Source organism: Lepisma saccharinum, chromosome 25 (assembly GCF_977018435.1).
Source record: "Lepisma saccharinum chromosome 25, izLepSacc3.1, whole genome shotgun sequence".
NCBI lineage: Eukaryota > Metazoa > Arthropoda > Insecta > Zygentoma > Lepismatidae > Lepisma > Lepisma saccharinum.
In genome coordinates this window covers 37,233,889-37,257,336 of record NC_139253.1, presented here as the reverse complement: position 1 = coordinate 37,257,336, position 23,448 = coordinate 37,233,889, and the positions used below count along the sequence as shown (strand labels likewise).

Below are 23,448 nucleotides of genomic sequence, written 5' to 3'. Positions count from 1 at the left end.
ATGTTGGAAGATTCCATAAACAGTAGAACGTTGTTTATCCGCATTAATTGGGACTGAAGGTTATGTGGTTAATCAAACATGTGTTTATTTAACAAAGAAAAGCACGTACAGTACACGTTTAATTTATACATACAGTACACAGTACTACATACGTATACAGTACAAGAAAACAAAAGACATGAGAAAACACTCGTAATATACGTACAGTACTTGCCTAAATTACAGTACTGTACCTGTACTGTGTTATTTATGCAGAAAAATAATCTGATTTTTTTTTTTGGAACAGATTTGATTGTTGTTTTTTTTTTTGCCACTCTTGCTTTTTTGAGTGTGCGGATAAAGGACATTCTACTGTATGTGGTCTCCCCCAATTTATATATCCCAACCTGTACCATTTCAGAGTTAGCTTATATATATATATATATATATATATATATATATATATATATATATATATATATATATATATATATATATAATGGATAAAAGCAAGGAGGGCCAAAAGGGCTAAGTAAAAATCAAATAAGGTAAAAGGAAACACTCACCGGACAGTAGGAAAATTCAAAATTTTCGCTAATTTATAGCATCATCGGTGTGAGAAGAAACAGAAGACGGAACCGGAAGTTGGGGTCCTGCAGAGTTGCCAGGTCCCCATTGAAGAAGAAGCGGTGCGTAAAACGAAAAAAAAAAACACTGCTTCGTCACCAGGCTCGTCGTAAACTGTGAGTGTGTAGGATGAGTTGAGAGGGTGGGTGAGGGTTGGGCATTACTGGGTGGCCTTGTTCAGGCCAGGTGGAGTGGTTGCACTCATGGCCGATATGTAGGCCCTCTCCCATCTTTTGCGAACAGAGGTGTTGGCTGTTTGGGGTAGGAGGTGGATGATCGCTACCCGGAAGCAGTCGTTGAAACTGATGTTGTGGTGGTTGGTGTGGACGGCGACAGTGAAGTCCAGGTTGTGGGTGGAGGAGCGGTGGTTATTGATACGGAGGTTGAGGGCCGTTGATGTTTCCCCCAGGTAAAAATCACCACAGATGTTGCAGGTGAGGATGTAGATAAGGTTTGAGGCATGGCAGGTCCCTTTGGGATGGAGGGTAAATTTGCCAGTGGCCGTGTGCACCTGGAGGGTGTGAGAAGTGATGAGGATGGGGCAGGTCTTGCACCTGGGTCGGTTGCATTTATGGGCAGGGGGGTGTTGGATGTGTGGTGAAGGGGTGTTGTGGACCAGGATGTTTTGGAGGTTAGGGGGGCGTTTGAAAACCACCCTGGGTTTGTCGGGAAATATTTTTTTGGTTTCGGGATCACTGTGGAGGATTGGGAGAAGAGAGTGCAGTGTGTGCCTGATTTTGTTGAGGTGGGGATGATATTGGGTGATGAGTGCAGGTGGGTTGGTGGCAGCAGGTTTCTTGGTGGTAGTGGTATGTGAGGCAGCTCGTGATATTTGCTTGGTGACCAGGATGGAGGGATATCCACGGTTAACCAGGGCCTAGTGTAGGCGGAGGTTATAATTCTGGCGGGAGGTGGGTGAAGTGTTCAGGCGCTGTCCCCTGAGGGCCAGAGAGAATGGAATTGCTTTTTTGGTGTGGAACGGGTGGGAGCTGGAGAAGTGTAGGTATTGCATGTGGTTGGTGGGTTTTATGTGGATGGAGGTAGTCAGGTGTCCTCCCTCGATGTGCACGTCCACATCCAGGAAGGTGATCTGGTTGGGGGAGTGTGTCCAGGTGAATTTTAGGGAACGGAAGTGGTTAAGTTGGTCCAGGAAGGCTGACAAGGATGGTTCTCCATGTGTCCAGAGCATGAAGATGTCGTCGATGAAGCGGAGCCAGAGGAGGGGTTGGAGGGGTTGGGTAGCCAAAAACTCTTGCTCAAGTTGGCCCATGAAGAGGTTTGCATAGGATGGGGCCATTCTGGTACCCATGGCTGTACCTCGGATCTGTAGGAAATTTTGGTTTTCAAAGGTGAAGTTGTTACAAGTGAGGACAAGGTGGGCTAGGTGGGTCAGGAAGTTGGTGCTGGGGTTGTGAGGTTTGGGTCTGCTATTGAGATAGAATTCTATGGAGCGGAGGCCATGGGAGTGAGGTATGTTGGTGTAGAGGGAAGTGACATCAATCTCCAGCTCCCACCCGTTCCACACCAAAAAAGCAATTCCATTCTCTCTGGCCCTCAGGGGACAGCGCCTGAACACTTCACCCACCTCCCGCCAGAATTATAACCTCCGCCTACACCAGGCCCTGGTTAACCGTGGATATCCCTCCATCCTGGTCACCAAGCAAATATCACGAGCTGCCTCACATACCACTACCACCAAGAAACCTGCTGCCACCAACCCACCTGCACTCATCACCCAATATCATCCCCACCTCAACAAAATCAGGCACACACTGCACTCTCTTCTCCCAATCCTCCACAGTGATCCCGAAACCAAAAAAATATTTCCCGACAAACCCAGGGTGGTTTTCAAACGCCCCCCTAACCTCCAAAACATCCTGGTCCACAACACCCCTTCACCACACATCCAACACCCCCCTGCCCATAAATGCAACCGACCCAGGTGCAAGACCTGCCCCATCCTCATCACTTCTCACACCCTCCAGGTGCACACGGCCACTGGCAAATTTACCCTCCATCCCAAAGGGACCTGCCATGCCTCAAACCTTATCTACATCCTCACCTGCAACATCTGTGGTGATTTTTACCTGGGGGAAACATCAACGGCCCTCAACCTCCGCATCAATAACCACCGCTCCTCCACCCACAACCTGGACTTCACTGTCGCCGTCCACACCAACCACCACAACATCAGTTTCAACGACTGCTTCCGGGTAGCGATCATCCACCTCCTACCCCAACCAGCCAACACCTCTGTTCACAAAAGATGGGAGAGGGCCTACATATCGGCCATGAGTGCAACCACTCCACCTGGCCTGAACAAGGCCACCCAGTAATGCCCAACCCTCACCCACCCTCTCAACTCATCCTACACACTCACAGTTTACGACGAGCCTGGTGACGAAGCAGTGTTTTTTTTTTTCGTTCTACGCACCGCTTCTTCTTCAATGGGGACCTGGCAACTCTGCAGGACCCCAACTTCCGGTTCCGTCTTCTGTTTCTTCTCACACCAATGATGCTATAAATTAGCGAAAATTTTGAATTTTCCTACTGTCCGGTGAGTGTTTCCTTTTACCTTATTTGATTTTTATATATATATATAAAGGAAAATAACTGTTATTAAAAACTGCAAAACCGGACATCTGAACATTAAGTTGAAATACGAAGGTTGTCACTTACAATTATTTATTATTTTAAAAAAATCTATTTTTTTTAACTATATATAATATCAAGTTCAGTTCACCTCCAAATAAATTGATCATTTCCATTACTAAAAGGGGGCAAATATGATGAAGAATGTCCTTTTGTAGAATCTTGGAGAATTACATTGTTTCGTTTTGGGTTTTACTACATCTTCTTTACATACCTGATATTATTTCAGAGAATTGCGGGAATTCAGACAAAAATATGATGGAATAGCTATAGATGTGAAGAGAAAGGAGTCGCAGATCAAAGATTTGCAAAAGCGGCTGGAAGCTACAGAAAGTTGTAAGTACAACAAATCTGCATACTTTACAGTCATTATTTGTGTTGCTTTAATTTAATATAGGGGCATTAGGGAATTTGCTTGTGGCATGGCCAGAATTGTTACGGAGTAATATGTTTCAATTCGTGGAATGTGGAGTTAGTTGTTAATTGCGTAGAAAAGCTATTGTCTTTTTGACACCTGGCCTGTTGGTGTATTGTAAAGTTCAGTTAATTATAAACAACAGGTATGTACGACTTTAACAGATGTCACATGTGCATGTGGTAGATAGAATTGTAATTCAGTTAATAATGTGCTTCAAGTAGTGATTAGTTTATACTGAATTTTTTTTTAGTTTTAAAGAAGTCAAATCATAATTCTGTGCAAGTGAGAAATTGTGGACAGTTGCAAATGATGTTATTTATAAATGACATGTGGTTCTGAGAGTTCGTAATATCAGGATGAAGAGGAAATTTTGTTATTTCAATTGGGGCTGAATATTATAGTGCTGTGGTATAGGATGTAATACCATGCTGGACTTTTGAAAATTCCTCTCATTTTGTGAAACTACTCAGATAATCCTAATTCTGAAAAATCACATATCTCTAGAATTCTTCTAGAACATTCAAGTGAATCTCTGTGTAATTTGTTTTTACTGTTGTCTAGATTCCATGGCCTGGTAGGCTTATTTTCTATAATAGATATCTAGACAATGACAAGTGCAAACCAAAGATTCACTGAATGCTTAAAAATGAATTCTAAATAGATGTAATTTTCTTAGAATTTGAAACATCAAAGCAGTTTCTTGAAACGAAATAAATTTTCAAAAATTGCTGCCAAAGACCATTGGTCCAGATCAATCTTAAAACAGTCTCTGTGGAAAGTTAATTTATTCAGTGCATCAATTATATTATGCCTGATTTTGTTACATCATGATGCATAATGCATGATTAGGTTGTTGCAGTATTGTTAACTTTTCCAGTGTGTACCATCCAGTTTCAGAAAAAACAGTAAGTTGCTTTCTGCAAAATTTGAAGCAATATTGTGTGAATTTGAACCAGATTTTGATGATGCCTAGGTTACAACCATCTCCTTATGTTCTGATCTTACAAGCAGTGTATTAAATAATATACATTTATATAAAAACATACAGGAAGAAAATGGAGACAATATTGATCAATTGAAGTTCAATTTTAAGTGAAAGGAACTATTGAAATATCTTCCCAATTCTATCAAAATATCTTTCAATTCTGAAGTTTTTATACACCAGTGTTCATTCACTCTTTAAGTGTAAGCAGAAGTAATACAGTCACAGAGACTTGTGGTTTGGAACAACCCCATTGACTTTCAATGGTCCATGATTTTACTGCCATCGTTTTCAATATTTATTTAAGTGTCTTTTTTGCCGTTACCATACCTTGAACAATTGAATAATAATTCATTACTGAGGTAGATCTGAAGGAAATTGGTAAGAATTTGATAGATCTTTTCAGGATATGGAAAGGTGAAAAGCTTGTGTTGCTATGGCATTAAACGTCTGAAGTCGATCTGAAAGATTGATATGAAATTCCTGAGCACACTGCAACATTGAAGAAAGTTTTTTAAAAAACAAATATTCTCATATGAGAGATGGGTTTCGTGTATTTCGATAATGTATAAATGCAACTGATATTTTATTCCATTCAGCTGTGGAATTTCCTCGTCTTTCCAATTCTAATACATACTTTTTTAAAACATTTTTATATAAGTATGCTGATTTGTACGAAGAAGAGTGAGGCATGTTTTAAGTCCATGTGGTGCATGAAGTTTTGCTTCTTGTCGGTCAGGCTAAATATTTATTTTGGTTGGATCTGTAAGTTATCCTTACAAAACCAAAGCTAGTATTAATATTTTGTGAGGGTTGATAATTTCAGCACAAGATAGATGCACACATGGGAAGCTGTCGTACAGTGTATAATTCAATTCGAATCAATTGGATTAATTGGAGAGAGAAATTTGTTACAGGTATTAAATTGTACTTCACCGTTTGTTCTTTGAGAACTAATTCAGCTTCTAGTGTGCAAATATATTGGCGAATGCAGCTCTAAAAATACGCTTACTAAGGAGGTTTTTTGTTACAGTTCACTGGTGGTGAAAAATGAATGTTAGTATGAGGAGATAAAAGAATATATTTTCCATCTTTTTTTTAATTTTTTATTTTTTTTATTTTTTATTTTTATTACAATACTTTCTGTGATGGCATTTCGGAAATAGGTTTCTTGTTATGACACCTTTTTGTTATTGTTTATTTAGAAAGAGAAGCAGATTGAGTGGGAATGTATTGTGAATGGTTGTCCGATAAATAGGAGGTATTCTTTAGAGAATTTTCTTGCAAATTTGGTGAAACATTAGATGTTTCAAAATTTAAATCTTTGCAAATTATCTGTCTGTTCACATTCAGGTTAAAATTAATGTTAATAAGAAGTAGGGATTGGCCGATACCGATAAAGTTCCGATATAAAATTTACAGATACCGATAACCGATATTCTACCGATCCGATATAAAATTCCAAATGGTTCTTGAACCAAGGTGACTGCAGTGCAAAGGAAGTTGTACATGTAGACATTTATTGTTTTAAAAAGTAGGGCATGGAGATTATCCATAAAAATTATTAAAAAATGGTGGAATTTTGCACTAAATTGCAAGTATCAGGATAAACATATTTTATTACTACTAGTACAATATTAATAATAATGTCATTATTATTATTATTATTATCAGCACAGGCAAGGCATTAGTAGTAGTAGTAGTATCAAATACATTATTATCCTCGTAAATTGCACAAAAAGGTGGTAGAAGTCTGTGCTAAACCATTTGGTTGGAACAAACGATTTGAAATATTTTTTTCAAAACATTCAATTTCACATTTGCTAATAATGGAAAACAAGCACACAAACTGTATTTTTGAATGGCAGAAAATGCATGATAAATACATTCCGAATATAATTCATTTTGTACACATAACATGCATAACTTTCATGTACAACATATTTTTTATACATATGCAACGTACAGCATTAAATGCAGCAACTTAAAGTAAGAAAATACTTATGCACTCTAACATTAAATTGTGTACATATTCAAAGTTTCTTTAATGCACATATATACAACATATATTATTTTAAATACATTAAATAATCCACAAATCAGCCACCTAATAATAAATCAACAAAAAAAAATTATATAAATTGTTTCTCAAATGTGCCCGCTCATTTTCCTCAAAACAATTATTCATGCATTTAAGACAAAATCAATTAAGAGAAGTCTTACTTCTTTCTGTGGTAATTTACAACCCACTGCAGAAAACAATAAAATTGCAAGCAAAAAGAACAAGAAAATTTGTAGATCCAATTTTTTTTGCAAACTTAAAACAATATTGATTTAATAGGGTGCAAATAATTTCATGGGGCACCATGGCATTCTCTCTTTTACAACGTTTTGCAGTTAGATTAGATTGGTCGGCATCCAGGGCTGACTCCTGTTGCCCCTTAGCTACGGCTCTGAACTTGGTGAGACTAAGAAAAGCAGGTATTGCAAGCAAAGCAAGCAAGAAAATTTTACGAAATGTATTTTTATTTGCATACAATTTGAAATCGATGGGGCAATTCCACCCCGTCCCCCACAGACTCTTGGAAGTGGATGTTTGCTCCCCCTAAAATTGACTTCTGTGCAAGGTTGGGTGGGGAAGCAATGCCCCCCCCCCCCTGTGGTTGCGTCACTGATAATAATAAATGCTTTTCATGCCGATTTCTTGTGGTAACACATACTTTCCGCTGTCCAGCCAATCTTTTCCAATGATATGCTAGACATGGGTGTTTTTTTACATTTGTTCCATCATGTATGCATTATTCATAAGTTTTCAGAATTAACCTAGAAAAGTATTTTGATTTTTGAGAGTACCATTCTGTAACTGAACTCAAAAGTTACTCTTTATACTGTGCCAAGAAATCTTGACTAGTTGTCATTTTTATATTCATCTTATATTCTCGTGAATAGAGAAGTATAGAGGAATCATTTATTTTGTTGTTAATTTTGGTTCAATATATTCTCAGGTTTGTACTATTTAATACTCCCTATTTCTTTGTGGATTCACTTTTGGGAATGTATTCAGTGACCGGTCCAAATTGCTACTGCTTTTCTTTTATTATGTGACTGTAAGCTAGGTAGTGCCTTGCATAGACTTTCCTATTCAGTACATTTCTTACTGTTTTTTTTTTTTTTTATAAAAATTGCCCCCAAATATGGCCTCTTCAAGAAATATATCCCATCAGTGAACTAAATAAATAATAATAATAATGGAATTAAAAGATGCATGTACTTATTTTGTTGTATCTAAGAGATGCCTTAAAAGTTTGATGTAAAATTACATGTTATAATTATTTTTCATAATGTTTAAAACAGGCATACTAAACTGCATGGCATTTTTAAAAACTTCATTACTTTTAAAAAACAAAGCTAAAACATGTTTGTAATACATTTGGCTGATGTAAATTTTGTATGCCTTGTGTCAGGCGTGCACTAATATCAATCATGCTCATATTTATTTTAAATCATATACTAGACAAACAAATAATTTAAATTTAACACTGCTTAAAATATCATAATAATAATATTTCTTGAGCAGGTAGGTAGTGTGGTACTTTGTTGAGTTGCTTGTACTTTATGTGAAATTCATGTAATTATCATAGTTCTTTTTAATTCATATGCATCATGAATAGGAGGTTAATTTACTTAATATTGAATACATTTTTGTTCAAGAGATCTGTGTCCATTCTAAAATTTGTGTAACACATTATTAAAATGAAAAACTATTATAAAGGCTCGCAGTAAGTAATTTAGATTCTTACAAATAAAAAAATATTGTAGAGCTGGTACAGCATTCTTCAAGAATCCATATTCATGTATTTCTTTTATTTAAAATGATTCTGAATAATAGTAATTATTATGTCATAAATATGTGCTAATATGAAGAGTTTGTGCTACAGTATTTATGCAAATGGAATTCTCCATTGAATTACTGAATGTTCTAGCATTGTGTATTTTTCTCCATAATTCTATAGGTTAAATGGTTAAATACAAACAGATTTCTTTGTGATTAATGAACTTCTGGTATTGGTATCAACTCAGCTCTAATATAAACTTTTGATACAATTTTTTATTACAGAATTGGTTCAATGATTTAAAAAAATGGTAAAATGTGGGTGAGAAAATGGAATATACACACTTCCTCATTACTGCCTTTATGTGTTTTGATCATTCAATGAAATCATACTGACCCTGCATAATTTCCTATCATAACCAAATTTTCGTTGGAAAAATTTGTGGTCTAGTTCAATTTTTCTTACATACCAGTTTTCATAATTGGGAAAAGAGAGACGCGGTAGTATATAAATACGGAAAAACTAGTACTCACTTGTATCCGCGAAACTGTTTTTTCTTTTTCTTCGATTAATTTCAGTGCCCACTGCCACCATCCTCGTTGGAACTTGCTTGTTCCGTTCGTTTTCCCGTAATTCCTTCACACGCGAAGGTTCTGTGTTCATAATTGGGAAAAGATAGTGGTAGTATATAAATATGGAGAAACTAGTGCTCACTATTATCCGTGAAGTTCCAATGAGGATGGTGGCAGTGGCCACTGAAATTAATCGAAGAAAAAGAAAAAACAGCTTCGCGGATAAAAGTGAGTACTAGTTTCTCTGTATGTATACCAGTTTTGTTATTTGGTATTAACCTTTTGCCGCCCAAGCATCTCGAACGAGGTACCCAAATGTAAGCCTCACTGTCCCAAGCATCTCGATCGAGACGTTGTGTCAAGGTCGTAGTTTTTACGTTATAACTTTTCTATTTTTGGCTAGAATTTCGATTTTATTTTTTTATATTGTTCTTAACACATGTATTTAACAGAAATGGTTTTTTGGATTTTTTTTGTCTTCATGAAAATGGAGGGCAAAAGGCGGGAAAAGGTACTTCTCTTTTGTGGCTCTTTTCAACGTCAAATTTTTGCCGACAAAGGAAGACCGGCTTTGTTGTTCTAAAGCAATGCTTTTCACTCCCTCCTGCTAAGTGCATTCGAAGGAAGCTTATCAGTATCCGATGTCAAAATGAAAGTTTTCTGTGAGGACACAAGCAGGGCAGGAGGGGGAGGCAAGGAGGGGGAAGACTGGTTATTGAATCTGCCTTGTGAGAATGAAATTTCGAAACGCGCTGAAGGAAACCTTTGTTTTTTTAGCACAAGTGTCCACAAGTGGCAACAGGGGTTACCGAGCATTGTCTAAAAGTAGAATTTCAAGCAGCTGCAAGAATTGGCGCTCATTTTTCACTACGTTCTAGCTTTTCGTCCGTGAATGTTGTGCGTAGGTGTCGTTTTGTGCCCAAGTCAAGGACATTTTTTGGGTGAAGTGACAATTTTTTTAAATAATTTTTTGGGGTTTTGTCCCTCCCCCTCCATATATACGCCAAATTTGCATAAATTTTGCATTTTGACATTTTTTTTGGGGGGGGAACACCATTTTTTTAAAGAAAAGTATTTTTGAGAGGATTTCCCCCCTTTCCCCCTCCATATGTACGCCGAATGTGCATAACTTATATATCGTCTGAATCTGTGATTCATTCTGCGTACAACGGTATATCTTTCATATCTCTAGGGCATTTAGTTTCTGAGCTATAGTCATTTCAATGTAACTCTGCATTTTGAAGCTTGAATCAGTGGCGTGGCGACCATTTCTTTTGGGGGTACAACTCAAGTTACATTGGTCATATGATAATAATGCAAATATTTTTGTGTTCCTTACATGTCAGCGATAATTTCTATGTGCATTTTGAACTTTTCATATCCTTTTTTGGGGGGGCGGGAGGGAGAAACCCCATTTAAAAAAAAAATTCAGGGGATTTTCCCCCTTTCCCCCTCCATATGTGCGCCGAATGTGCATAAATTATATATCGTCTGAATCTGTGATTCATTCTGCGTACAACGGTATATCGTTCATATCTCTAGGGCAAATAGTCTCTGAGCTAAGGTCATTTCAAGGTACCGCTGCATTTTAAAGCTTGAATTAGTGGCGTGCCGACAATTCCTTTTGGGGGTATAACTCAAGTTACATTGGTTATATGATAATAATGCAAATATTTTTGTGTTCCTTACATGTTAGCGATCATTTCCATGTGCATGTCGACACTGTCATGTACTTTTTGCTTGAGGGGAGGGTGGGGAACAACATTTTTTTTCCCGAAATTTTGGAATTTTGAGAGTTAGCCCCCTCCCCCTGCCACATATATGCCAAATTTGCAGAAATTTCATATAGTCTGAATCTCTGGTTCATTCCGCGTACAACGGTATATCACTCATCTCTCTACGGCAATTAGCCTCCGATCTACACTCATTTAATTGAAACTCTGCATTTTGCTCAAAATCGGCTCGGGACAGAGAGGCTTACATGTGAAAAAGGCCTTGGGTGGCAAAAGGTTAACTAACCAGCTGTTTTGTAACTATGTCAGAAAATAGTGTAGGTAAATTGTAAATGAACCCATACCTGACACGAAAGAGAAATAGATAGAAGATACGAAAGAGAGCGTCAACCCCTTTTAAAAAAGTGGTACAACTTGGTGGTGCAACCAGTGCATTGACTCCCATTCACACTTATTTTTTGGTTGATAACTTTGTTTAAAATGAAGGTCATTCAAATGTAATTCTGATAAGATACTCTGGAGAAATAGAATAGATTTAAACATTTTGTGCAGCTAGAAAAGCAAGATTGAGTGTAGTGTTATGAATCCAATATCAGAGTTGAATAGTATCCTATTACCTGCTAAATGCATACAGTGAAAGTCCGATGTTACATATTTCTGAATTTAATCCTCACGGTCCCAATAGAGCAACGTGTTTGTGTTACAAAATTTTCTCAGTTTTGACATTTTCCTGCACTTTAAGGTTTTTCACCTTGGTCCATTGTATATACTGCAGGGTCACTGTACATACACACATACACTCTCACTCACTTACTCACAATCACTTGAAGGGGGAAATCGCCCCACTGATTAATTTTTTGTGACAGGGGGAGGGGGAAATACATAGTCACAAAATAAAAATAGCACCATTCTTAAAAATTGCATGTATGCGACCATGGCTCCACCCTTGCTCTTGTCCAGTTCACAGACTCGGAACAAAATAAAATTGTTTTCTATATCATCCAGTAGCCGGGAAGATCACATAATTCATAGCGGAGCACAAATGCAGTGGTGCTATTTTTTTGTGACGGACTGTATATAATTTACATAATATCCGGATGCTGGATGCACACTTTTGCAGTGCTATGAGAACTTTCTACAACTTCTCTTCATTGCTCAGGAGTTTTATAAAGTCATTATTATTTCGTTTTGCTTGCATTCATCTTTAGTAGCCTTTCTTGGATACTTCTAGTCTAATCTTTGAAGTTTTGTGGTGACCTTTTTCTATTCCTTAGAAAATTGAGAAGAGTGTGGAGGAATTTATTTCATATATCTGTGGAACCTTTTTTTCTTCTGCAATTCTGCCTCATCATGAACTCCCCCACCCCACCCCCCCAAAAATCCAACATTTTTAGTTTTTCCGTGTGTGTGTGTGTGTGGTGTATTTGGCCTTGAGAATACAATGGAAAGTGAAGGAATTGTATGATGACCACATATGACAATTTTATTGAAGAATTGACAAGCTTAGATAGACTAATAGAGAATAGAGTGGCCATACAATTGAAAATGGAATCTAAACGACATTGGTTCAGATTCCTTCATTCACCAGGAATTGAACCTAGAACCTCTTGTATACAAAGTGACAGCATTACCCACTAATAACTAACAGCGTAGCTATCTAAGGAGGAAATTCATATTCATTATTTCTGCAGAAAGCAGATAACAATTCTTGGCAAGTGATTTAAAGATATGATGCACATGTTTATTCTTCAGTAATATACACAGTTCCAGTACATTCTTGCATAACAACAGCCCGACCCTGTGGCCGAGTGGTTAGCACATCGCGCTGCGACGCCAAGGGTCCCGGGTTCGAATCCCGGTCGGGTATGGTTGTTTGTGATTGTCCATTTTCATCCATTTCATCATTTCATCACTCATCCCCATCTTCGCAAATTAGCCAAGAGGCACAAAACGCGAAGTAAAATAAACTAAATCAACTTAAATCAACTTGCATAACAACAGTGATTATTCAAATTCTAAGTTGTGTAATGTACACAGACTAACATATTTACAGATTACTATAATTTCTTCTAGTTACTATGTTATTTAAGATTCAGTAAACATGAAAGACCTGAGATTCTCTCTCCATATTGTACTTTAAAGATGTTATTGTTTCAGTATGGCTGCATAGCAGATACGTACCTTGATTTGATCGTATTTGGAATATTTTCTTACTCAGGAAAAATACAGATTGCATTCTTTCACATTTTTCAAAAGGTTAGGAATTATCTGGAAATACATGAAAAAGTGTGGACATGAGAAACTTTTATAAAATAGATTTGCTTATTTTCATTTAAGTGTTGTCAGACAGTGCTTGATAGAGTATACCTGATGTATAGTGTATTACTCAAATCTGGAGTAATTAAACTAAAGTTTAAGATTTATAGAAGAAATTTACGAAATAGTATATATGTGTCGTATGTCTTATCATACACTCCGAAAAGTGCATAAAACAGGAAAGTTCATATGAATTTTAAATACAAACTATGCTTGAAGTTGAACTGATTGTTTTTAGGAACAGTGGATTATATTGGGTGAAAAAAAAATCAATTCCATAAGGAGAGATTGCTTAAAACTTGTATAAAAATTATTCAAGAACTGATTTATAATGTTTACTTTTGATCGTAGACAAAATGCCCCTATTTATTGGCGTAACAAGCTGCCTGTGGGGGTTACTGATGCTGCTTATGAAAATATATTTCTGACATTGCTGTCAACTTACTGGACAGAAAAAGATGTATCAGCACGTTATGGTAAAGTACTGGTGCATAATTTCTTTGTGATTAATTCTCACCCCACTACTTTTGTTGCTACCTTATCATTTTGTTGTGTGCAGTGCTGACTAATACAAAAGTTGACAATTGGCAATTTTTTTTTTTGTATACTGAAATTGTGAAATGGGCTTACCTAATTTTTTTATACATGTATGTATTCATATATTATAGAAATATCAAACAATATTCCTTTCAGAGAGACCGCTAAAAAAAAAATTACCTGTACATAAATACCATGTTTCGTTTTCCAAATGGAACCTGTTTTATATATATATATAACTTGCATGAGAATTCCTAAGAAAGTCAGTTCTGACATTACCATTTTATGTATATGTATCTGCTTTTATACCATAGCTGTGAACATATTCAAAACACCTTGTAGTTTCAGTAGATAACTTAAGTGATGCAGCAGCATTTTTTTCTCCTTAAGTGATTTGTAATGGTTGATTTTTCCATCATAATTTGTTATTAAAATACTACATGTGGTACAGTAAGTATTTATTTTTTTGTCGGATGGAAAGATTTTTTGTTCTGGGTCCTAGCAACGGGTCCTTCATTTGCATAGAGAGCTAGTTATGCTTTAAGCATGTGGCATACATATCACCCTAGAATGGCAATGCTGATCGCAATTTAGTGACTGCATGAAATGATAATTCATGAAATGTGTGTGGAGTTCATTAGCATATTCCATAAAATTGAACAAGGGAAATTAAACCTACTGTAATTAATATTTAGTTCGTATGTAGTTAGATTCACGCTATGTTTTAGTACCTAAGCCTTTTTTTTTTTTAGTGAAAAGAAAATCGAGGAATCAGAAACTTGTTGCAAAATCTTTGTGTAATTATGTGCTATAACATTGTACTGTTATGATAAAATTATGGAGGATGGGAGTATGAGATTAGTTTTATTTAGAATATCCGAGTCAAATACAATGCTCAGACTTGGAAAATATGGAAATTTTGCTATGAGTCAGACCTGGCTAACTCACCTTATTTGTGAAAAGAGTGCTCTCGCATGTACTTGTACAACTTGGAGTGATCAGGGTTACAGTAGCATTGTAAGAGTTGTGGAAACAACTGATATTCTGCATGTTCAGCAGCACTATGGCTAATGGATGACTGTTTTGTGACATAATTTTTAGGAGCAAGGAAAGAAATTTTCCATACTAAAATGGAATAATTTTTGTATTATTTACCTTGTTATCGTTGCTAGTTTTTTTGTTTTTTTAATCAGAGTCTTAAAGGGATAGGTGGTAAAACAGAGACAATAATTCCCAATAATTCAAAGTTGATCCATGTTCTGTAAATATATATTTGGCAGGTTCTCGGGTGGTTAGTACAGTCACGGGTAGTTTTGGATTGTAATGATCCTATTGAAAGTCAATGGGATTGTTACAGTCCAGAAGTGTCCGTGACACTACGGTGCACTACAAAGTACAAAGGTCCCAAGTTTGATCCTTAATAGACCATGCATTGTTAAATTTGTACTTTGTGTCACTTTTCTGCCACATCTGGCTAAATAACGAATGCCGAACGAATGAAGTTGATGGGACACTCATACCCAGGACAAGACTCGAACCTTGAATCTTCGTAGACAAGGACCACTCAATGCCCTTGGAAGGTGTGTGGTTCGTTTTGAAGTATGGGATGCTAAAATGCACAAACATTATGGAGTTACATCTCACGCTGTATTTTATCCTATGTCCTGCTCAAGTTACCTGTGTTTCTTTTGTCAACGTCCGTTTCTTTATGTATGCTGTGACAAAGGAGGTCCACACTCATGATGTGGCGAAAGCTTGAGTAAAATAAGTTAGTACATGCCAAAACTGGACCTTTTTAAAGTTCTGCTACTTACTGAAATGATGGCATGTGGTGTAAGTTACACTTTATTTAATCCACACAAAACACACACACCATTCTGTTACACAAAAAATTAGACACAGGCACTGATAATACACACATTTTGTGAAATTACACACACACTGGCAACACTGCGATAGTGTGAGCAAGGCAGGAGGCATTGATGCACATTCACACAATGCAGCAGGCATCTTGCAGTGCACAGAGGTCTTGCAAGCCTGCACAGGTGCACCCGAGTTCCCATGCCTGCAAAAAGTATTTCTAGGTACATATGTATCCAGATTGCAGTAATTTCTGCATTAAAACAATATTGTACAGAAAATTATCGAAATATTTACTGTAGTGGTAAGGTGTGGGTCTCAAGAAATGTTAAAATGCTCACGCTGCAGTCCACATGTGCTTTCAAGAATGCTCTTTCATAACTACGGCAGATTGACCAGCCCTGAACCAGCAAAGTAATGATTGCATACTAAGTAGTGATACTAGAAAAGATAGAAAGGGGGGTGGGGGCTGTGGGGGGGATGCCAGACATGGGCTATACAAAAATTCTCAGAAGTTCAATTATTGTGTACATTTTTTTACAAACACTGAAAGCAATAATAATATACTAAAGACAGGCTGGGTGTACATCATGAGAGAACAGCAAATATTTGTATTTTTTTTGTTACATGGTTTTTTTCTGCTGTTTAGACTAATTGCAACAATGATGAGGAATATAAATGTTAAACACTAGAAATGTGTCAAAACGTGGATTATTAAATAAATTTAGTTGCTTCAAGAAAAATGTTGTTATTAGTTCATTAGAGGATGAATAATGATGTGAATTAGATGAAGTAGTACTCACAATATCTCCAGTTGCTGATGGAATCTTCAGTAGGTACATGGTTGAACCTGCAAAGCAACAGAGTAACTTTTTTATTTTTATGCAACTATTAAAATTCTTGAATACCACAGAATCTTTGGAATTCATTAGATAAATATTTTCAAGAAACAACTTACATTTCTCATTGTAGAGAAGGATTTTTACTTATATGAAGATCTTCTCAAGTTTACAAACCACAAACATGAAGCAGATCATCAAACCTACTTTCTAAACAACAGAAGGTGTATGCCTTTTTAATGTATGTATGTAAAGGTTGTTTCAGAATTTAACTCAAGGCTATATTTCTTGTATGGATAAAAATATGACATATTTATTATTATTGTGTGTGTGTGAGAGAGAGGATATTTATTAATGTTAGAATTGTTCTGAAATCCCAGATGTGGGAATAAATGAAACATTCACTTTAACACTGTCTGAATACTGCAAAGTTAATCAAGATTGTATCACCTCTCACACATTGGTGTTGTGGCTATAACCACTGCACTACAGTAGGGCACTTGTGAACTAGTTTTATTGTTGTGTTTTATGGTCAAACAATATTCAAGTAAGATTTTTAGTCAAGGGCCTATCATAAAGTATACTGGTGTGTTTCGGAAGTAGGAAAAATTCATGATTTCTTGTAATTGTTTTACATAAAAAGAATAGTGAGTCTGGTTATTCAACTACCTTCAGATCTCAGAATGCTCCAGAAAATTGGAAAAACCTCATGTGCCTGCACAGATTTTTGTCTGTTCATTTGTTAATATGATATAATCGAGTGGTTCCCTAAGTGTGCACCCTAGCTGGCTTACAGGGGCACTGAGATGTTCCAAAATTTTCACTCAAATAATATTTACTTGTTAGTCTACACATAGTTTTAGAATCGGACCATTGTATCAATCCAAATATTTGCTTATTTACTTTTTACATGTACATCTTTCTTCAAATATGTGTTTATTTTTTAACTTAAGGCAAGCAACCTAACCACACTAACAGTGTTGCAAGTGTTAGATAGGCCTACATTCTGACTTGGGCACCACGGAAGAAACTTGAAACACTAAGGGCACCATGTAACAATAATGTTTGGGAACCCCTGATATAATCTATAAAAAATAAATCCAGTAGCATATCTTCTGTGAGAACCAATTCAGTTTTACTACTAGAGAAGTTGTGAGGAAAGAAATTCCAACACACCATGTAGCAGTTATATTTTGCGAAAGAATAATTGTGGAAGGCAGAGGTGCCCACAGCATGCATTGTAGTCAATGATTATTTTCCCTCATTTTAAACCTCAGAAAGTTTAATTTCTACTATAATTGAAGCAGAGAGAAAGTAAAAAAAAAGTTCACTTTAAAGAAAGATCTAACATGCTTAGTTTACTGCCACTCTGTGCCATCACTCTACGTGGCTGAGATGAACTGTGCTCTTCTGAAGCTGTATCTTAGGTCAGTTAGGGTTTGCTCACTTATAAGCTTCAATGGACCTTATGGTCTGCAACTCATAAGTTGGACTTCGCCTACTTTAACGTGTCATATCTCGCATAATATAAATGCAGAGTGTCAGTGTTTCTTGCAGTCAACAATTTCTCATTGATTCCGAAATTGGCCACAACTACTGTGGATTCAGGTTCTGAACATACAGTATACGAATATACAACTATGTTTGATAACTATTCCAAGGAATGAAAAAGAAGTCTAAGAGTGTGAAGGGGTTATACAGAAAGGGTCTAAAAGAACTAACCAACACAAACAATTGTGATATTATTGTAATTAATTAATGTTGGGGTTTCTTGTTTTTTTTAGAGGTGTTGAAAGTTATGTACAGAGTGTGTGAAAGAGATTGTCAGATTTTGGAAGTTGTTTATTTTCACATACATTCTGTATAGAAGTACAAGAAATTATACAGAAGAAAGAGTAACAATATGAGTTTACAGAACACCCTACAAGTGTTGAATGTGAGCACCCCTTGTCATATGAGGAATATCCAGGTGGTAGTCTGAGCATAGTCATCTGACCCTGGACAGCATGCCTGGTGATTTCATGGACTTTTTTACATTTCAAAGATATCTGTGTATCTGAAACTGCTCATATCATCTAAAACTGGTGTCAAATTGGAGGGGGCGGGGGTCACTGAAATTTCATGCAGAAAGCTCAGTGGACCGAAATAACATTTACGTACCACAAACTGCAGTGCACAAAAACTGCTTTCTGCTGTGACATCATCATCTTGCATGATTGATGGAGAACATCTGTGGTGTGTGTGCAAAGAAACTTGTGCACAAGCTGTTTCATTTCACTAGAGATACATACTTATACGCATGCAACACACTCACACTCTGTCACTCCCATTCAGTTTTTACTGCCATTGCAAGGATGAGGAATTGTGAATTGATGAAATAGATGAAAAGGCAAACACAATGGCACATCCATATCTTACCCAGGATTCAAACCTAAAGTCCCTGGCTTTTCAGCATGCTGTATAAACCACTGCCATGCAAGCTATTGCCTGAGTGACTAGAATTCAGAGTAGTCAGTCAACATTCCTCATTTTTGGAGGTATAATGAAAAAGGGCAAGTTGAAACGAACTAATCAGAAAGTTTGTTACCATAGAGATGATTTCTTTGTTTTGTACTGCATTCACAAACGTAACAACTGCAACATTTTAGCAGTCAGTGGTGTATTTGGCACCCCTTTTACTTTCCACCCTGCCAACACATAGTGATTTGGATCCCATTTTAAACTATAGTTCCAGTCTCGATTAGCCTTTCTGTGCATAAATTGGACTCGAAAAAATACAAATATCCAATCTTATGTAATCAGAAATAAGATTTTTTCACTAATATACAAACGGAAGTGCCCAGGTTTGCCCCCCTTTGAGACGGCCGTTCCACGGAATGTTGCCCAGTGGAAGGTTGGTTTAAGTACTGAAGGTAAAGCACAAACGGATGACACTACCTGACCTTGGACCCCTCCTTTGTGTGAAGCTCCGTTTCACCATGTGGATTGTAGTGACATTTGTTAGTGACAGTGGGATCTGATGTACTCGACATTTTTTGCGGTATTTTTTTTCTAAAAGCAAATGTGTAAACTATAAAATTATTACCTGATTGCTTTTGTGGAAAACCTGAACTTTGTTACTAGTATCTAACTATCACTCAGAGTTGGGATGGACCAATATGAATTTTTTGCCAGTACCAATAGCTGATATTCTGTCAGTGAGATAATCAAATATTCCTTGAAGAACCTTTGTGGTTGATTAACTGCATAACGAATATGTGTTTGTATCCATAAAAATAATAACAAAAGGCAGAATTTTGCACTAAATTACAGAATATTGATATAAGGACTAAAATTATTGGTAATTTTACCAATACATCGATATGCCTATATTATCCGATACTGATAGGGTACTGATTAATCTGTCCCCTCCCTATAAAATTGTAATAAAACATACCTGGACAGGGTGGCGACAGACCTGGAAAACCTGGAAAACCGGGAAAAGTCAGGGAATTTGAGGTGTCAAAAATAGTCAGGGAAATGTCAGGGAATTTCGTCTTCATTGACTTTTTTTTATTTAATTTAAAGATATCGTTATGGAACTCTGCACGGGAACAGAAAATTGTTATAACTTGGGCACTATGGAAGTAATCTACGTACTTCGGATAAGTTTTGTTTTGCAGCTAAAACATCATAGCATGCAACCGTGTACAATTCAGAACGCCGGACCGAGGAAGGGGGTTTGGCGGGCGCGACCCCCGAATTTCAATAGAAAAAAGAACAAAAATCTGAAGTTTGCCCCCTCTTCTCCCACTATTTTGGGAAGAAGGCGCGAACTTTAGTATTCTTTTCAAAGAATGGACATTTCTCAAGAGAATGAAACATGTTTCATGTTCTTGGGTGCCATACAAGTAGAATAATAAGTCAAAATGTGATTTTTTATTTTTACGAAAAATATGTAACTTGCATTTTTGGAGGAAAATTGTTATAACTCGGGCACTATGGGAGCAGTCTACTTCAGATAAGTTTTGTTTTTCAGAAAAAACATCATAGCATACAACCGTGTACAATTCATAACGCCTGACCTAGGAAGGGGGTTTGGGGGAGCCCGACCTCCGAATTTCAATGAAAAAAAAAACAACAAAAATCTGATGTTTGCCCCCTCTTCTCCCGCTATTTAGGGGATAAGGCGCAAACATTAGTATTCTCTTCAAAGAACGGACGTTTCCAAAGAGAATGAAACATGTTTCATGTTCTTGGGTGCCATAAGCCAAAATGTGAAACACTGTTTTTTACTAAAAATAGGTAATTTGCATATTGCTCAGAAAATTGTTGTAACTCGGGCACTATGCGAGCAATCTACTTCGGATAAGTTTTAATTTTCAGCTAAACATCAGAGCATGCAACCGTGTACAATTTAGAACGCTGAACCGAGGAAAGGGGGTTTGGGGGCGCAGCCCCCGAATTTCAATGAAGAAACCATAAGAATCTGGAGTTTGCCCCCTCTTCCCCGCTATTTGGGAAGAAGGCGCGAACTTTAGTGTTCTTTTCAAAGAATGAACATTTCTGAAGAGAACGTAACATGTTTCATGTTCTTGGGTGCCATACAAGTTGAATAATAAGCCAAAATGTGATTTTTTTTATTTTTATTTTTTTTACAAAAAATAGGTAATTTGCATTTTTGGAGGAAAATTGTTATAACTCGGGCACTATAGGAGCAATCTATTTCGGATAAGTTTTGTTTTGCAGCTAAATCATCATAGCATGCAACCGTTTATCAGAATGCCGAACCGAGGAAAGGGGGTTGGGGGCGCGACCACCGAATTTCCATGAAAAAAACAACAACAAGAATCTCGAGTGTGCCCCCTCTTCTGCCGCTATTTTGGGGAGAAGGCGCAAACCTTAGTATTCTCTTCAAAGAATTGACGTTTCCAAAGAGATTGAAACATCTTTCATGTTCCTGGGTGCCATAGAAGTTGAATAATGAGCCAAAATGTGAAACTCTGTTCGGAAATGTGGCATGGATATGTTGCGGAGGGGGGGGGGAGGTTGGTCATCAATATGAATTTCCCAGGCTTTCGCCAGACCTGTGTCAGAGTTTCCACCCAAACATAAGTGTATGAAGGTCCAAAAAGCACATTCATTTCGTAATCAGCACCATGATACCATATGGTACCATCGGGCGAGTACGACCTTACACTGATGATACCATATGGTATCATCGGGGGAGTAAATGTTAAGCTTCTAAATATTACGTGGAAAATGCATTGAATTATCATTTTTTTTTCTTGTCCGTATGGGAGTAGTAAGGGGACTTGTCAACAGATGGAGCGGATAAGAGCGGGTGGCACCGTCCGATAGTTGTCGGACGTCGTAGTAAGGCATTTTGTTGGGCAAACTGAAGGAACATGGAAACAAATAGGTTTCATTGATACATACGATTTTTGTAGAATATCGCCACCCGACAAAGTAGCTCACTACAACATGCGACAGAAATTGCATGGACTGCAACATCCAACAATGCATAAACAAGAAGAGCTTTAGACTGCAAATATATATGCTGCTGGCATTTTATTACTCTTCTGGCTCACTTCACCTTATTTAATGTAGCAGTGCTTACGAAGGTTTTCTTTCATCATCCTGACGTATTACTGGTTTTGCACAAGTTAACATACGTTTACAATGACATTGCACTATTCTTAGATATCAAGAAGAATCCAACCAAATGGAATATATATTGAATACTATCACGAAAAAGTGAAACATAAATCTGCATTAGTGAACGTTATAAAAATTGGTAAGTGCATGCTCCCAACCTCAAATTTACTGCAACACTGTAAATTCCTGTCTGTTTAAACTCATGAGAGATGGTCATTAATCTCTCACTGAGTAAGGTTAATGTCCAATATTATGAAATGAAATACTAATAATAAATACGTAAAGGTTTTAATATCATATTTACTCGGATCATTCAATCATAAAAGCAAATCACTTTATTCAAGAATTGACTTTTCTCTGCCAGCCCTGCTAAATTTTCACTTTCCATCTACTGATTTATACGAGGGGTGGCCAGAAAGTAATTTCCAATTAGTAGGGACATTGATTTTTCGCAAACGCGAAAACTGTGAAAAATGGTAATTGCTGCGAAGTTATGTTTAGGAATGTGCAGTGATGATGTCTGGACACATTTTTCGCCCGTTCGAAATAATGTGAATTTGGCATAAAATGCGAATTGTTGGCTTTTTTAGCGATTTTTTTTAAAGAAATGTCCTAAAACAACGAAAAATTCCATGAAATCCAACATTCTTGTCTTATGTAGGCCATGTTTGTGTACATAAAACATGCAAGATTTCCAACATTTTACTCAAGAGTAAACTATAGAGTTATACGTACATGGAATAATTCCGACAGCCACATTAAATCATGTATTTCCCACGATTTTTTCAACTTAACAAGTGAAAAAAAGATAATGCCAATTTTTGGTGCCATAATATATCGGTATCTGTCACTTGAGATTGATTGATTTTAATTTTTTGGGTGCGTCGCCACTTATGGTCATTATGCACCCTTCAGTATATACGGGGAAAATTCCATTATCTAAAATCCTTACCTTAAAATTAAAAAAAGGGGTATGGAAAATAACTTTCCCGAAATAACTTTCAAGATATCAAACTCTCACGAAGAGGCTTAAGCCATTTGACTTACTTTGAAACAGTAGTTTAAAAACACCATGAAGGTATAATTTCAGATATTTGCCACAAAATGCGCTAAAATGAAAATGTGAATTTTGGGGAAAATAACACCGTGTAGTAAAAAAATAAAAAAATAAAAAAATACAGCAATTTAAAAAAAATAACAAAATGTCAAGGTCCCTACCGATTAGGCATAAATAAAACAAGAATATCAGTTGTACTTTATTACATTAGTAACAGTGAGTCCTAACCTAATTTTCGGCATAATCACCACCGTTGTTCTGGCATTTATCGTAGCATGGCACTAAATTTTGTATGCCCATGTTATATGTGTCTGACAGCAAAGACTGGAACTATCTCTACCGCAGTGTAGCTGTCAAATCCTTGCCCTGCCAGAAACCTCTTCAGTTAAACAAAGAGATGAAAGTC

At 36.8% G+C, this 23,448-nt stretch overlaps 1 protein-coding gene across 5 annotated transcripts in view; it reads left to right on the top strand.

Moving 5' to 3' along the window:
- gek (serine/threonine-protein kinase gek) overlaps positions 1-23,448 on the top strand; it is a 122,662-nt gene that overhangs the window by 62,014 nt on the left and 37,200 nt on the right. For all 5 annotated transcript variants that reach the window (XR_014440753.1, XR_014440754.1, XM_083111733.1 and 2 more), the window contains exon 18: positions 3,488-3,594. Coding sequence is in view for 3 of the 5 variants with exons in the window: in XM_083111733.1 (XP_082967859.1) it covers positions 3,488-3,594 (107 nt within the window). In the remaining 2 variants the exon portion in view is untranslated. The remainder of the gene's footprint in view (positions 1-3,487; positions 3,595-23,448) is intronic.